The sequence below is a fragment of the Alexandromys fortis genome, unplaced genomic scaffold (assembly GCF_014885135.2).
Source record: "Alexandromys fortis isolate MF-2015 unplaced genomic scaffold, M_Fortis_MF-2015_v1.1 scaffold_118, whole genome shotgun sequence".
Classification (NCBI taxonomy): domain Eukaryota; kingdom Metazoa; phylum Chordata; class Mammalia; order Rodentia; family Cricetidae; genus Alexandromys; species Alexandromys fortis.
The window spans coordinates 339,824-354,422 of NW_026068010.1; the positions used below are offsets into that span (position 1 = coordinate 339,824).

Sequence of the window (14,599 nt, forward strand, 5' to 3'; positions counted from 1 at the left end):
ACAGATGGTTGTGAGCCACCATGTGGTTGCCGGGAATTGAACTCAGGACCTTTGGAAGAGCAGGCAATGCTCTTAACCACTGAGCCATCTCTCCAGCCCTTACTCAGGAAATCTTGTCTTTTTCTCCTTCCTTTGTAGATCCATGTATGTCTCTCTTAGGGTCCTCTTTGTTGTCTAGGTTCTCTGGGATTGTGAATTGTAGGGCTGGTTCTTCTTTGCTTTATGTCTGTCTAAAAGTCACTTATGAATGAATACATATTATATTTATCTTTCTGGGTCTGGGTTACCTCACTCAATATGGCTTTTTTTTCTAGATCCATCCATTTGCCTGCAAATTTCAAGATATCATTATTTTTTACTGCTGTGTAGTACTCCATTGCGTAAATGTACCACATTTTCTTTATCCATTTTTTTGGTTGAGTGGCATGTAGGTTGTTTCCAGGTTCTTACTATTACAAATAAGGCTGCTATGAACATAGTTGAGCATATGTCCTTGTGATATGATTGAACATCTATTGCTGGGTCTTGAGGAAGGTTGTTTCCTAATTTTCTGAGAAATTGACATACTGATTTCCAAAGCAGCTGTACAAATTTGCACTCCCACCAGTAATGGAGGAATGTTCTCCTTACCCCACATCCTCTTCAACATAAGCTGTGATCAGTGTTTTTGATACTGGCTATTCTGATAGGTGTAAGATGGAATCTCAGCGTTGTTTTGATTTGCATTTCTCTAATGGCTAAAGATGTTGAGCATTTCCTTAAGTGTCTTTCAGCTATTTGAGATTCGTCTGCTGAGAGTTCTCTATTTAAGTCTGTATCCCATTTTTTTTTAATTGGCGATTTCTCAGAAATTGCACTTACTGAATTACAACAATGGTGTTTTTTTTTTTAAATCCCTTCATATAAGAAAGCTATCAGGGTATATAAAAGGCGATGGGTCACATGCTTCTGGCATTAAGACTCTATCCTGGACCAGTTGGCAGGAGGTGTCTGGTTGGCCAGGCCCCTGAAAGCGTCTCTGTCCTTCGTAGGCGCCAGAGTGATGATATGTCTCATGGTCCTCAGCAGGTGTTTCATGAGCCCTCATCCTGTAAGGAAACCTAAGAACCCCAATGGGTCAGAAAAGACAGACATGGAAGTGGGAGGGAGACCAGCTGGGAAGCTGATCTGTGGACTGGAACAGAGAAGAGAGGTTCATGGGTCACTAGTGAGTGTGACCAAACTGCGGTACATGCAGATATGAACATCCATTGTGAATAACATGCTGCTATTAACCAATGTAATGTATTATGATAAAAATTAGTGCAATAGAAAATTAACTTTTTTTGGGGGGAGGAGGGAGACAGGATCTCTCTACATAGCCCTGACTCTCCTAGAACTCAGTATGTATGACCAGGCTGTCCTTGAACTCACAGAGATCCATGTGCCTCTGCCTCCTGAGTGCTGGAATTAAAGACGCGCGCCACTACATCTGGCAGAAAAGAACTGTTTTTAAGTGAACAATTTAATTAGCACACTTGATGTGGGAGTGTCATATATCAATCTGTTGATTTCATTGGTTAAGTTATAATAAACCAGCTGCTTGGCCTCATGGCTTGGAACATAGATGGGAGGAGTAAACAGAATAGAATTCTGGGCGGAAGAGGAAGTGAGGTCAGACTCTGCTCTGCTCCAGGAGAGACCCGACAGCTCTGCTGGAGCAGAGACGCCATGCTCAGCTCTCCCAGGCAGATGCACGCAATGAAGCTCCTCCAATCCCGGATGGATGTAGGCTAGAATCTTCCCAGTAAGCGCACCTTGGGGTGCTTACACACATCATTAGAAATGGGCTAGTCCAGGTGCAAGAATTAGCCTGTAAGGGCTAGAGTTCATGGGCCAAGCAGTTCTTTAAATGAATACAGTTTGTGTGTTGTTATTTCGGGCATAAGCTAGCCAAGCGGCCGGGGTGTTGGGGACGCAGCCCCGCCGTTCATATTTCAACACACACTCACTTTTGTGCATACACCTCTGCTAATCTGAAGTGTGTGTGGATTCCTTCCTGGTCTCTCTCCCTTTTCTGACCAACCATTGTGTCTGTCTTTGTAGGACGACTCACTCTGGGTCCTTCAAATCATGAAGATGACACTCTTTCACTTAGCATGATGCTTGTCAGGTTCTTCTGGAGCATAGCATCTATATTGATTTGAACTTCACCCTCAAAATATCTAATCTTGAAAACAGATGCTAATAACAGCATCTTTCCCTCCACAACGAACTCACAACAGACCAAACCAGTCCTGGACCTAGATTGGATTTAGGACCTAAAATGGCAAATTGGGTTCATGCTGCCTTTATCTAATGAGAACAGGACACTATCCAGTTCCTGATACTTGGCATTCTACCCACAAATGTTTACTGCAGATGAAAAGAGTTCAATAGGGTATCGGAGGGCAAAAGTTACAGAGTAGCTTTCCCTTGCATGATTTATTTGCTTGTATCTACAAGAGATAAGAGTTCAAGTTTGCATTGATCAAAAAATTGAGAGTTTGTTGAGAGGGCACAGTTTGCTTCCTATTGCTTGAAGTAAGCTAGCTCTTTTTCGGAGCATGTAAAACAGAAACATGGTGTCCACAACTGTCACCATGGTATCAATCCTACTGTCACTTGTGGTATCCCTTGTCCCTAATTCATACTAGGGAATAAGTCAGCAGAGAAAACATTCCAGGGACTGCCATCACTGAAGAAGGCCAGTTTAAGTGGCTATGTGCTTCAGTCACTGACCCTTCCATAGGTGCCACAAGGTGGGTATGGTCAACAGCCTCACTTTCTGGAAAAGAATACTGAGGCCGGGAAAAGTGAAGGAACTGCCCCTCCACCTCTGTGTCACACTGCTTTCTGGTCCTCTGTTTCCATGGCCATCTGCATAAAGATGCCCAAGGCAGCAGTGCTTCCAGAAGGTCTGCCTTCTTGTCTCTTGTCTCCACCCACTTTCAGTTGCTGCCAAGCGATCTCTTGCAATAAACTGTCTTCTGACCTGCCAATCATCTTCCGTCCTGTGCCTGATCTAGATTTAACCATCCCGAGACTCTTTCCTCCTCCAGGTAAATCTCCTCCTGCACCATCTCACACAGAAGCCACTGGACTCTGAGCAGATGAGATGTGGTCACTCCTGATTGACGTTTGTTGTAATGTCAATATAAATGGCTGTATTTGGAAGAACCTGTATCAAAACAGAGAACAATACATTTCATTAATGAATTCACCATCATTACTAACTAAAACTTACAGGACTATAGTTTGGATATAGTTTTTTTTTTTTAAATAACTTACTTATTTCATGTACATTGGTGTTTTGCATGTATGTCTGTGTGACGGTGTCAAGTCCCCTGGCACTGGAGTTAACAGACAACTACGAGTTGCCATGTGGGTGCTGGGAATTGAACCTAGGTCCTCTGGAAGAGCAGTCAGTGCTCTTAACCACTAAGCCAACTCTCCAGCTAGTTGCTTTTTTTGTTTTTTTTCTTCTTTTTATTGTTTTTATTGGACTATATATTTTTCTCCACTCCCCTCCCTTCCTCCATGCTCCTCTTCTACCCTCTCCCATTGTCCCCATGATCCCAATTTACTCAGGAGATCTTGGCTTTTTCTACTTCCCATGTATGTCTCTCTTAGAGTCCTCATTGTTGTCTAAGTTCTCTGGAATTGTGAATTATAGGTTAAAGTAGGCTGGTTTTTCTTTGCTTTATGGTAAAAGCTACTTAGGAGTGAATACATTTAATATTTGTCTTTCTGGGTCTGGATTACCTCACTCAATATGATGTTTTCTAGATCCATCCATTTTCCTGCAAATTTCAATATGTCATTTTTTTCTGCTGTGTAGTATTCCACATTTTCCTTATCCATTCTTTGGTTGAGGGACATTTAGGTTGTTTCCAGGTTCTGGCTATGACAAATAATGCTGCTATGAACATAACTGAGCACATATCCTTGTGGTATGATTGAGCATCCTCTGGGTATATACCAAAAAGTGGTATTGCTGGGTCTTGAGGAAAGTTGTTTCCTAATTTTCTGAGAAACCACCATACTGATATCCAAAGGGGATGTACCAGTTTGCACTCCCATCAGCAATGGAGAAGTGTTCTCTTTACCCCACAACCTCTTCAGCATAAGTTGTCATTAGTGTTTTTGATCTTGGCCATTCTTACAGGCGTAAGACTGGGTTTCTTGGTAGCTTTGGAGTCTGTCCTAGAACTCACTCTGTAGACCAGACTGGCCTTGAACTCACTCTTCCACCTGAGTGCTGGGATTAAAGGCGTGAACCACCACTGCCTGGTTGGATATAGTTTGAACTCTGAGAGTTCATGAGTCACAGACTGAACTCCAGTATGGTGGTGTTCAGAGGTGGTAGAAACTTCAAGGGAAGAAGCATAATGGGAAGTGGTTATTGGCCCCCACTCCATGCTTAGATTCCTGCCCTGCTGTATGATCTTCGCCTCTTACTGATGCTCCACCACAATGCTTCCTGCCATGATTTCACAGATCTAGGGGTTCTGTAGTCAGTGATAAACTATTTAGAATCATATATTCCAAAACACTGGGATACATAAATTATTTTTCATACACCAAAGTCTCGGTGTCAACATTATCTGCATAGCAATGTTTGTTGAAGTACTCATAATTTGTGATTGCTAAGTTATAGAACCAACATGGGTATTGAAGAAAATATGGTATAGAATCTTTTCAGTCACAAAAGGGGAATGAAGTTATATTATTTGTAAGGAAATGGATGCAACCAGAAATAAGCAAATTAAGTCAGCCTCAGAAAGATAACTATTGGATGTTTCAGTTGTTTGTGGGTCCTAGTGTTGGTAGACACAAAAATTATTTATGTACATATGATATGACAGTAAAGTGAAGATGTCTAGGGGAATTGAGGGTACGAATGGGAAGAAGGAGGAGTGAAAGAGAAGGTAGCTTATTATGTAGGATATGCCCAAAGTACATTATATAGGTGCAGAAAGGTGGCCTTATGTAATCATACTTGAGTGTACAGAAATGGATACCCAGGTGTGTCGTCATGGCCATGTCTATACTCCAGTGTGAAGCTCTGGGCTTGGACAGAAGCAAGGCCAAGAGAGGTTTAAGACAGGAAGTCGGACCACATGTGCAATTTAGAAGGAAAAGTAGGGTGACCTAACTGCACTGTCGAAAGGAAGTCACCAGTGGGGTTCTGACACCGTGAGAAGCACTCCACACCTGCCACTCGCTCGCTTCACCTTGGAAAGATATTTCTCGTCGCCAATGCCCTGGTTCTGCTCACAGAAGCACCTATTGTTGTTTCCCAAGTACGAGCTCACGATGAGCTAAGTTCAAAAGAGCAAGGATGCGGCCTTTGGGAAAGAGATCAGTGGGAGACAGGCGACTGAAGCTGTCTGCTCTCTAGACTGTGTTGCAATTGGACTGACGCTACAGACAAGGACAGATGTTGGTTGTTGTCTTGCAGCATTTTCAAACTGGGATAACCCTTGTTAAATATTAAACAGCGACCTTGACTAAACACACGAAACAAATTTCAGTTTGTCCTCACGCTGTGTTGCGAACTCTGGCAGTAGGGATTTGGCTCAACCCAGCTGCACACACTTAAGAACATCTGTACTGCTGTCCTCAGGAAGTCCTGTCTTTTACTGAATCTCCCAGGTAATTTATGTTTAAATGAACCCTAGGGGCAGATGTGGAAAAAGTACTAATAATGACATGTATCTTATGTTTTTCTGTAGCAGTGTCTTACTAATGTAATCATACCAAACAATCTGGGAATCTCTCAGCAAATCCCAACCACACAGATTGCTGGCCTTGAATGCGCTATGTAGACTAGATTGGCCTCAGACTCTCAGAGACCTGCATGCCTCTGGTTCAAGAACGCTGAGATTAAAAGTGTGCTCTACACATGCCCAGCCCCACACAGCCCTATCATGTGGTCAACTGAAGTGTAAAGTTTTCTGCTCCTCTTTTGACACGTGCGTGTACACTGTGGATTAGATGTCACTCCACAATGCTCCGAACTCAACCTCTAGAGTGAGATGTAGAGACTGGATAGGGTTGGCTACCAGCCTGGTGCCCTAGTCTCTGCAGTGATAGATACTGCAAGCTGGGCATGGTGCTGAAGAAAGACGTCAGATAGGTCTGAAAGAAATAGTTGTACTCAGCCTGGTGGTGGTGGCATATACACACCTTTAATCCCAGCGGTTGAATCTCTGTGAGTTTGATGCCAGCCTGATCTACAGAGTGAGTTCCAGGACAGACAAAGGTACAGAGAGAAACCCCGTTTCAACAAAACAAAACATTAGAAATATTTGTATTCTCCACATAATGTTCATTATAAAATATCGAATGGAGAACATTTGACATGAATTTAACTACAAAAGTAATCGTAATTCTTCTCATTGTTATTAAAATCATAATGAAAATCACAGGCCATCACATACTCTAATCAGGGCCCAAGTGTAATTGATGGAGTTGAGCGGAGAGAAGATGAATCTCCATATCTCAGTCACATGCTTCATGATTTCCTTCACGTTACATGGTTGATCATGCTATGCACAAACACCGAGTTTGTTTAGTGAATGTACTAATATTTAACAATGCATCAAGGTTGGTGGAGTAAGCATATCTTCATTTGGATTCCATCCAAAGGTAAATTTGAGTGTAGATGTTCTGGGACACAAACACCTTCATGAACACATATGGACTCGTGAGGGGAATTCACACTCCAGTTATGATGTCTTCTCTCCACCCAACCTTTGGAGAGTTTGGTTTTGTGGATGAAGAAGCCCTTGCCTACTGAACATAAGGGGCCTCGAATAAACACAGTGAGAAGGAATGAGCGAACCATCCTTAACTCCAGAAGAAAATAGATAAGGTCCATTATAGACAAAGATGCTTTACATACACATCAAAACTACTTGGCCTGCTAACACATGTTATCGAACCTGTGGCAAGATGGCACAGTGAAAGCAATCTCCCAGACGCTAATGTAGTAAAATCGTTATTGAGCACCTGCTGTTTGTAGGACCTGATTCGCATGTGTTCATCAGCTTCTCAGTTGTGGGTTGTCCTTTGGGTTCATCAGCAAGTTAGCTTTGGTTTGATTACATAGCCAGTGAGAAAGCTTTTGCTTCGTTGTATTCTGTGACTTTTATAAGAGTGGAAAGTGGCTAGAATTCAGTTTAGATTATTTTTAGAGCAAATTGGAGTTAGTCTACAATTTAAATCCAAGTTGCTTCCAATACCATATTTTACAAAAAGAGAACAAAGCAAAAAGTTTAAATGTGGGGTTTTCATGTTTTGAAAGTGTTTGCTAAAGCACATGGAGACATATTTGGGTTGTACGAATTTTATGCTTAGAACTACAGCTACAGATTCTAAGGTTGTTTTAAATCGTTCCCAGCTTTAGTTTTCCCTATGTACTTTAGCCGAGTGTCTCACATATTTCTTCTCATGGTGTGTTCTCAGACAGGTGGAGAGGAGATGGAGGGGTGGGTGGGGAGGTTTTGCCTCCAGAGTGCTGGGCTGAAAGGTGTGCCCTGATGAATTTGGGTGGGAATGACTTTAGATTACATATTTAATATGTAAGAGCTGTTGCTTTTACCTATTTTTTCTCCTTTCTTCCTTTCAAAAGATGTTCACATAAGATGTAAGAAGTCAATAATTTCCTTAGAATCCGAGGCTACAAGAAAACGGTCACAGGAGAGTTTCCCCTGGTAAGCCTCCCTAAAACGGTAACTGCTTACCACAGGCCTTTCAAGCTTCCCTCCGGCTGCAGTGGTTTGGGCTTGGTGCCCTCACATGTTAATTCTGGAAACTGAGGCTGTGACATGATCTTGTTATGGGTTTACTGGAGAGATGAGCACTATCTTACATTTAAATGGTGATTCAATTCTTAAAATACGGTTTTATTAAGCACTAAGAAATTTTCTAAGTTTTTTTTTTTTTGCCAGACAAATTTAAGATGCAAATTTGAAAGATTAATTTAGAATTGGCCTCTCTTTAGAGATAGTTTTGCATGATTTCTGGGCTTTGATGCATAGAATATATACATGTTGATGTCGATTAAGATGGATGCCTCCTCTCTCTCTCTCTCTCTCTCTCTCTCTCTCTCTCTCTCTCTCTCTCAATCCCTCCCTCTCTCTCTCTTTTCTTTCTTTTTTTAGCATAATTTTTATTGATTCTTTGAGAATTTTACATCCTGCACCACAATCCTACTTGCCTCCAAGTCCCTCCATATCTGCCCTTTATCCTGCCATTAGCTTCCCAAAGGAAATAATAATAATAAAATTAAGATAAAAATAAAAAACAGTAAGGCCCGGCGGTGGTGGCGCACGCCTTTAATCCCAGCACTCGGGAGGCAGAGGCAGGTGGATCTCTGTGAGTTCGAGGCCAGCCTGGTCTACAAGAGCTAGTTCCAGGACAGGCTCCAAAGCCACAGAGAAACCCTGTCTTGAAAAACAAAAACAAACAAACAAACAAAAAACCCAGTAAGAATATTAATTAAAAACAAAAAATAAAGAAAAAAAACCAAGCTGGTCTTGACCTTAGAGATATGCCTGCCCCTGCTTCCCAAGTGTTGGGATTAAAAACAAGTGCTGCTGTACATCTTGCATTGAATATTTTTAAACATAATATTTTTTTTACTGATTCTTTGGGAATTTCACATCATGCACCCAATCCCACTCATTTCCCAGTCCATCCATATCTGACCCTCACCCTTGTAGTGTTCCCTCCAACAAACAAAAAGCTAAAAAATTACTACTAATAAAAAAAGGTACTTCACTTCTCATTTTTCCCCATTTCTCCATCACCTCTTCATTTGTCTCAGTGGCACTGGGAGCTGTGGTGTGTCACGCAGTAGATGCATTTGTCCAAACAGCTTTATTTACAAATGTTCACTGTAATGAGTGGTTGGTCTGGTTCAAGGTACACCATTAATGGTGGACCCTCGCCAGCAGTTCTCTTGGGTACCCTGTGGTTGCCCTGAGTCATAAAGACCCTGCAGCTATAGTTTACAGGACCAGGCCTTCATATCCTCCAGCAGGTCATAGATGGGGTAGATGTTGGATTGGGCCAACTCAAAGCTGTGGATGTGGGCCTGGGCAGTAGCTCAGTTGGTCAAGTCAGGCCTCCACTTGGACCTCTCCTGTCAAGCGAGGGTCAGAGCCAGCTTTCCTGCATCTACACTATTACGGTCAGCTGTCCCATGCCTGTGGTGAGGGGTGGGGCCAGCTTTCCTGAATATGGAGCCAGCTCTCCCAGGGTTGGAGTCTTCAGGGCCAGTGAGGGTTAGGGCCAGCTCTCTCATGAGGGGCAGGGCCAACACTCCTGCTGCAGCGGCTAGTAAAGGAGAGGGCCAGATCTCCCAGGGTCAGCAAAGGGCAGGACACTCTCAGCATGGTACTTGGATTTCAATACACATGACTCACTGATGTAGGTGGGTCTTCTGTCTATGTGTTACTTTCATTGGTCAAATAAAGAGACTGCCTTGGCCTTTGATAGGACAGCAGCTTAGATAGGCAGAGTAGACAGAACAGAATGCTGGGAGAAAGAAGCAGAGTCAGGCAGACAACATGCTTCTCCCACCCAAGATGGACGCAGTTTAGAATCTTCCCGGTAAGCCACCACTTCGTGGTGCTACACAGATTATTAGAAATGGGTTAATCAAGATGTGAGAGTTAGCCAATAAGAGGCTAGAAATAATGGGCCAGGCAGTGTTTACATGAATACAGTTTCCGTGTTATTATTTCTGGGGCTAAGCTAGCCGTGCGGGAGCCGGGTGGGACAAAAAGCAGGCTTGCTTGCCTCATCACTACAACTCACATGGCCCCAGTGGAAGAACAGGCCACAGATATCAACACAGACCCCCACCTGTAGCATGACGGCAGACCCAGACATAGCCCTCGGCAGCAGCTTGTACCCAGATGTCACCATGGACCCGGTTGACGGCAGAGGCCCCTCAGATCAGTATGTCCCCAGTGAAGGCATGGCTCTCAAATACCAGCATAGCCTCAGGTGGCAGCCAAGATGCTGGGCATCTTCAGAGCCGTTGGTGATAACAGGAGCCATGGACATCAGCACAGACCCTGGATATGGTAGGGTTACAGACCTAGACCTGGCCCTTGGCAGCTCAGGCCCTGGTGCCACCATGGCTCTGGGTAGTAACACAGGCCACCCACATCGCTGCATTGAATTTATAAGTTTCTTGTTTTTCCTTCATCAAGCCTGAGACTTAAATATGAATGAATCTTAAACAATCACCAAGTGTGCACTTTTTCCTTAGGGTAAGAAATTTTGAAAGCAGCTGGAACACCCTGGAAACCAGTACGCAGACTGCAATGCCTGGGGATGCAGAAGAGGCACACTGCTGCCTGTGGAAGCCCAAAGGGAGTAAACACTAGACATCATAGAAAAGGAGAGGAGCCCAGCCTGGTCCTCTTTGTGAAATGCACGATTAAACACAAGTGCATACAGGTTGAATCTGTCTATTACCCAATACTAACCTTAACCTAAATGACTCTGAGGCCACCTAAGCATGGCCCTTTCTACACTTACATGCTCCTGGGCATTTTTTTTAAATATTTATTTATTATGTATACAGTATTCTATCTGTGTGTATGTCTGCAGGCCAGAAGAAGACACCAGACCTCATTACAGATGGTTGTGAGCTACCATGTGGTTGCTGGGAGTTGAACTCAGGACCTTTGGAAGAGCAGGCAATGCTCTTAACCACTGAGCCATCTCTCCAGCCCCAGCTCCTGGGCATTTGTAAGTGGGTCCTCTGTGTGCCCTTGTGAGTGTGAGTGTGAGGACGTGGGTACATGTCCTATTTCTGCCTTACCTCTGTTGACACTGGAATAGGGTTTCCCAGATTAGGGTAGGGTATCTGTGATCACACACACCTAATGCCATACTAGGAAATTGACACTAGACTGACCTTCAGGGAGCAGGACAGGACTATGACTATGGGAAGATGTTAAGAGGAATTTTTTTTTTTCCTGGGACTCATGTGGTACAGATGGAATGGTTTGGTGAGGGTCTGGCTGAAGCCAGGCTTCTCAGATTAGTGTGTGGCAGGAGCATATGGACACAACTGTGTCCCATTGTACACAGAGAAAGGCAGAAGGAGAGAAGTTGGCAGCCCCGGTCAGCCCTAGAGAAAGCCTGTGTGGAGGAGGTTCAGACCAGAGGACCCTAGGAAGTGACCTCACTTTCTTAACAATGGTCCAGATGGAACTTGGAAACCTGGTTACCAGGTAGCCAGAGGCCAGCAGCAGCCTCAACTAAAGATGTTCTCCTGTTTCCAGAAATCTAGCCACTCAGGCCACAGAAAAGGCAAGGGAGGTGTCCTTGGCCACCTTTGGGGACGTTGGGTGTGCCTTCTCACACACCTCTGGCCATTTTAGAACAGGAAAGACAAGGTAAGATATGCCAGCCTGTAGCAGGAATCCTTTCCTGCCCTGCCTGGGGGTGTGATCCTCTGAGAAGACTGAGGAACATTCTTTATGGCCACTTCTCACTTCACTGTGTGGTAATGGGTTGTTGGTGTCTCTCAGAGTTTCCACATTTAAACCCTCCTTCCTTCCTTGGTCCTTCCCCAGGGTCAAATGGGCCTGGGCTCCCCACTTAAGCACCTCAGGTTTGGTCACAAACGGTCAGGCCTCCTGGAAAATGTGAAGTACCTAGCGACTGCTCTGAACACTGGCAACTATGACTTCGTCATGACTTTCCTTGATGTCTACCCAGCTTTTGCCACCACCTGGCAGGTGCTGGAGCTGATAATGAAAACGTGAGTGTCGACACCTGAGTTCCGGCCCTCGCGTCTCCCGGTTCGGTTTTTAGGAGGACACTGCTCTTCTCCAGGGCTGTGTGCTCATGTAGGATAAGAGTGATTGTACCCCAGGAGTGTTAGTGTGCTGTCTGACCCTTTAAAGTGTCATGGCCAGAGATTGAGGGCAGGGAGATGAATCTAGCTTGTGATATTCATTTTTTGTCCAAGAAGTGTCAAACACTACTCCTTCTTACGCCTCGACTAAAGTCTTTTCTCACTTGGAAAAGAAGGTTATAGACCTTATCTGGGTTATATGGGATCAATGGAGCCAGACAAGGATTCCTGCAGGGGCCCCAGGAGATCCTGTAGACTTTGGAAACCGAAAAGGTAGCAACTTGGGTTTCATCCATTGCATTCGTGTCCTTGAAGATCCGTGACCAGATGCTCATTCCCAGGCCCTCAACATGGAAGTCAGAAGAGTACAAAGAGCCCCCTGCACCCCTACCCTCTCCCTGGCTTCTATTCCTATACCAGAGTCAAGTACCTCCCGCTAGATCTCTGGGTGGGTTGGGGGACACAAAGCATTAGCGGTGACACACGCATGAAATTCCACAGGTATGGATCTTTGCAGTCTGACAGCATGGAGGATCAGAATACAAAGATGTGAGTGGGCTTTGGGTGAAGAGGGAGGTAAGAGCCCACATGCGGAGTGGGATCTTTGGGGTGGCTAGGACTGAGGACTAAGCTAAGCCATTCCCAGTCTCCGTGCTCTTGGGATTTCCACTAGAGAGATGGTACCAGAGACTTCACATGCAGGTGGAGAAAAGCAGAGATCGCCAACAGTCTCCTAGTTCTGAGAGCAGAGGGAAGGATGAAGCTAAAGGGCCCTAGAAGAATCCATCCCCACCACAGCCCAGCCCAGTTTGCCCAGTCTGTCCTCTAAAGGACAGAAATTGTCTGGAGCCCTGACCACTCTGCCCTGCAGTACCGGTGCTGGGCATCTTTTTCCTCATCTGAGGGACCACTGCTGTGTTGGTGAAGGGAGGCCAGGTTTCTGAATCTACTTTCTGCCAATCTGTATGCCTTCCTGCAGTGCCATAGAATTCTTTTTGGGACTGATGATGAAAACAGTGCCCCAGGATTTTAAGAAGAATCCAGACTGGGTCGTCTTGAACAAGTTTCTGATCTACCTGCGACTCCACATGCCCTTTTCCAACCTCCACCTTCACGTCCAAAAGCTGATATCACAGCTGGAGGAGCAGGAGTCCCAGGAAATACATGAAGAGGATGAGGAGGCCAGAGGTAGGTGCCTAAGAAGGCAGGAGTTGGTTTTGGTGATGGGTTGCACTTTGGAATTCTCCAGAAGCCTTGACCTGGAACCAGAGTTGGATACTGTTGTGGAATGTTAGTTTAAGGCATGTTACATTTGTTTATGTTGTGGAATATATGTTTAATGATGCAAAGATATGTTGCATTCTTTTATGCTGCATTTGTTTAACTCTGTAAAACTGTGTTATTTTGCCTGCCTAAAAACACCTGATGGGTATAACAAAGAGCTGAACAGCCAATAACTAGGCAGGAGAGAAAAAATAGGTGGTGCTGGTGGGAAAACAGAATAAATAAGAAGAGAAAACTAGGGAAGAGAGTAAAAAAAAGGAAAAAGAAAAGGAGAAGAGGATGCCAAGGGCTAGCCACACAGCCACACAGTCACACGGCCACACGGCCAGTCACAGAGTAAGAAAGAAAGGAAGTTATATAGAAGAAAGAAAGGTAAAAAGTCCAGAGTCAAAACGTAGAGAAACAGGATCATTTAAATTAGAAAAGCTGGCTAGAAACAGGCCATGCTAAGGCTGCGCATTCATAAGAAAGAATATGTCTCCACGTATTTAGTTGGGAGCTGGGCAGTACCCGCAAAGAATGAAAAAACCTGCTAGAGGACACCAGTCAGGTGATATGTCCTGCTGTGGGAGAGGAGAGTGGAGATTCTCTGGCATGAACAGATCTTGTGTGACCAGCAAGGTCATCTCTGGGAAGCCCCCCCCCCCAATCCTGGAAACTTCTAGACCGTCTCCACTAATGGTCCATCTCTCTGTCCTTAGATTGTGAGATCATCAGCACAACACTTCCCAAAGCCCCAGAGCAGGATACCTCAGGGAAGCAAGAGACACTGCATCTAAGTCCAGCTTCTGGGGCAGAGCCACAGGGAGATCTGAAAACTCAAGAGGACATTGATGTCGTGGACCCAGCGGCTGGGGAACCTACTAAGTCAGAAGCTGAACCAGCGCAGCTTCTGAATGTTGATCAGCCTCTGCCCACACCAGCCCATTCCCTAGATGCAGCTGCACGTGTCCCTCACGACAAGCTCTTATTTCCAGTATCTGTTGTGGGATTAGGTGACCCAGAGCCTCTTTTCCCGCTGCCTGATGTTGATATCTAGGCTAGGTAGTGGAATTACCGGCTGAGTTCTACGGAGAAGCAGCTCCACTCCTGTGTGGTACTTTAGAGAAAATATCTCTCTTCATTTTGTTTAATTCTTTTATATTGTTGTTTTCGTGGTTACTATTTCATTTTGTTTATTTTTTTATTGTTGTTGTTTTTTGTTGAGTCCTTATTTATGGTTTATTATTAATAAACATTTATTTGTTTAGTTATTAAATTGTATGGTTCAAGGACGTGATATCTGTTTCCCATGTGGTACAATCTACTCAGGTCAACCTAGAAGCTGCAGCCCTGAGCCGAACAGGTCAATCCTGGAAGGAAGACCCTTGCAGGTAATCCTGGCAACAGGGAAAACCGAACTGA

At 44.4% G+C, this 14,599-nt stretch overlaps 1 protein-coding gene and 1 pseudogene across 2 annotated transcripts; one reads left to right on the forward strand and one right to left on the reverse strand.

Moving 5' to 3' along the window:
- Nucleotides 1-9,960, reverse strand: part of LOC126513489 (lithocholate 6-beta-hydroxylase-like) — a 54,206-nt pseudogene extending 44,246 nt beyond the window's left edge.
- On the forward strand, nt 5,613-14,387 carry LOC126513506 (uncharacterized). Of its 2 annotated transcripts, none has more exons than XM_050161941.1 (7): nt 5,613-5,676; nt 7,658-7,739; nt 10,310-11,447; nt 11,628-11,815; nt 12,413-12,460; nt 12,891-13,099; nt 13,897-14,387. In XM_050161941.1, exons 4-7 carry the CDS (start codon nt 11,634-11,636, stop codon nt 14,232-14,234), a joined length of 777 nt encoding a protein of 258 aa, XP_050017898.1. In that variant the 5' UTR covers nt 5,613-5,676; nt 7,658-7,739; nt 10,310-11,447; nt 11,628-11,633; the 3' UTR covers nt 14,235-14,387. The 2 variants fall into 2 exon arrangements, with proteins under 2 accessions (XP_050017898.1, XP_050017897.1); XM_050161940.1 differs by having other exon boundaries at nt 10,310-10,794.
- The last annotated feature ends 212 nt before the right edge of the window (nt 14,388-14,599 follow it).

Excerpts from the sequence above, each read along its gene's own strand:
- LOC126513506 (XM_050161941.1), top strand. The coding sequence starts at position 11,634 with ATGGGCCTGGGCTCCCCACTTAAGCACCTCAGGTTTGGTCACAAACGG. Across the intron at positions 11,816-12,412 it reads CTGGAGCTGATAATGAAAAC|GTATGGATCTTTGCAGTCTG; the intron begins GTGAGTGTCGAC and ends GAAATTCCACAG. Across the intron at positions 13,100-13,896 it reads AGAGGATGAGGAGGCCAGAG|ATTGTGAGATCATCAGCACA; the intron begins GTAGGTGCCTAA and ends CTCTGTCCTTAG.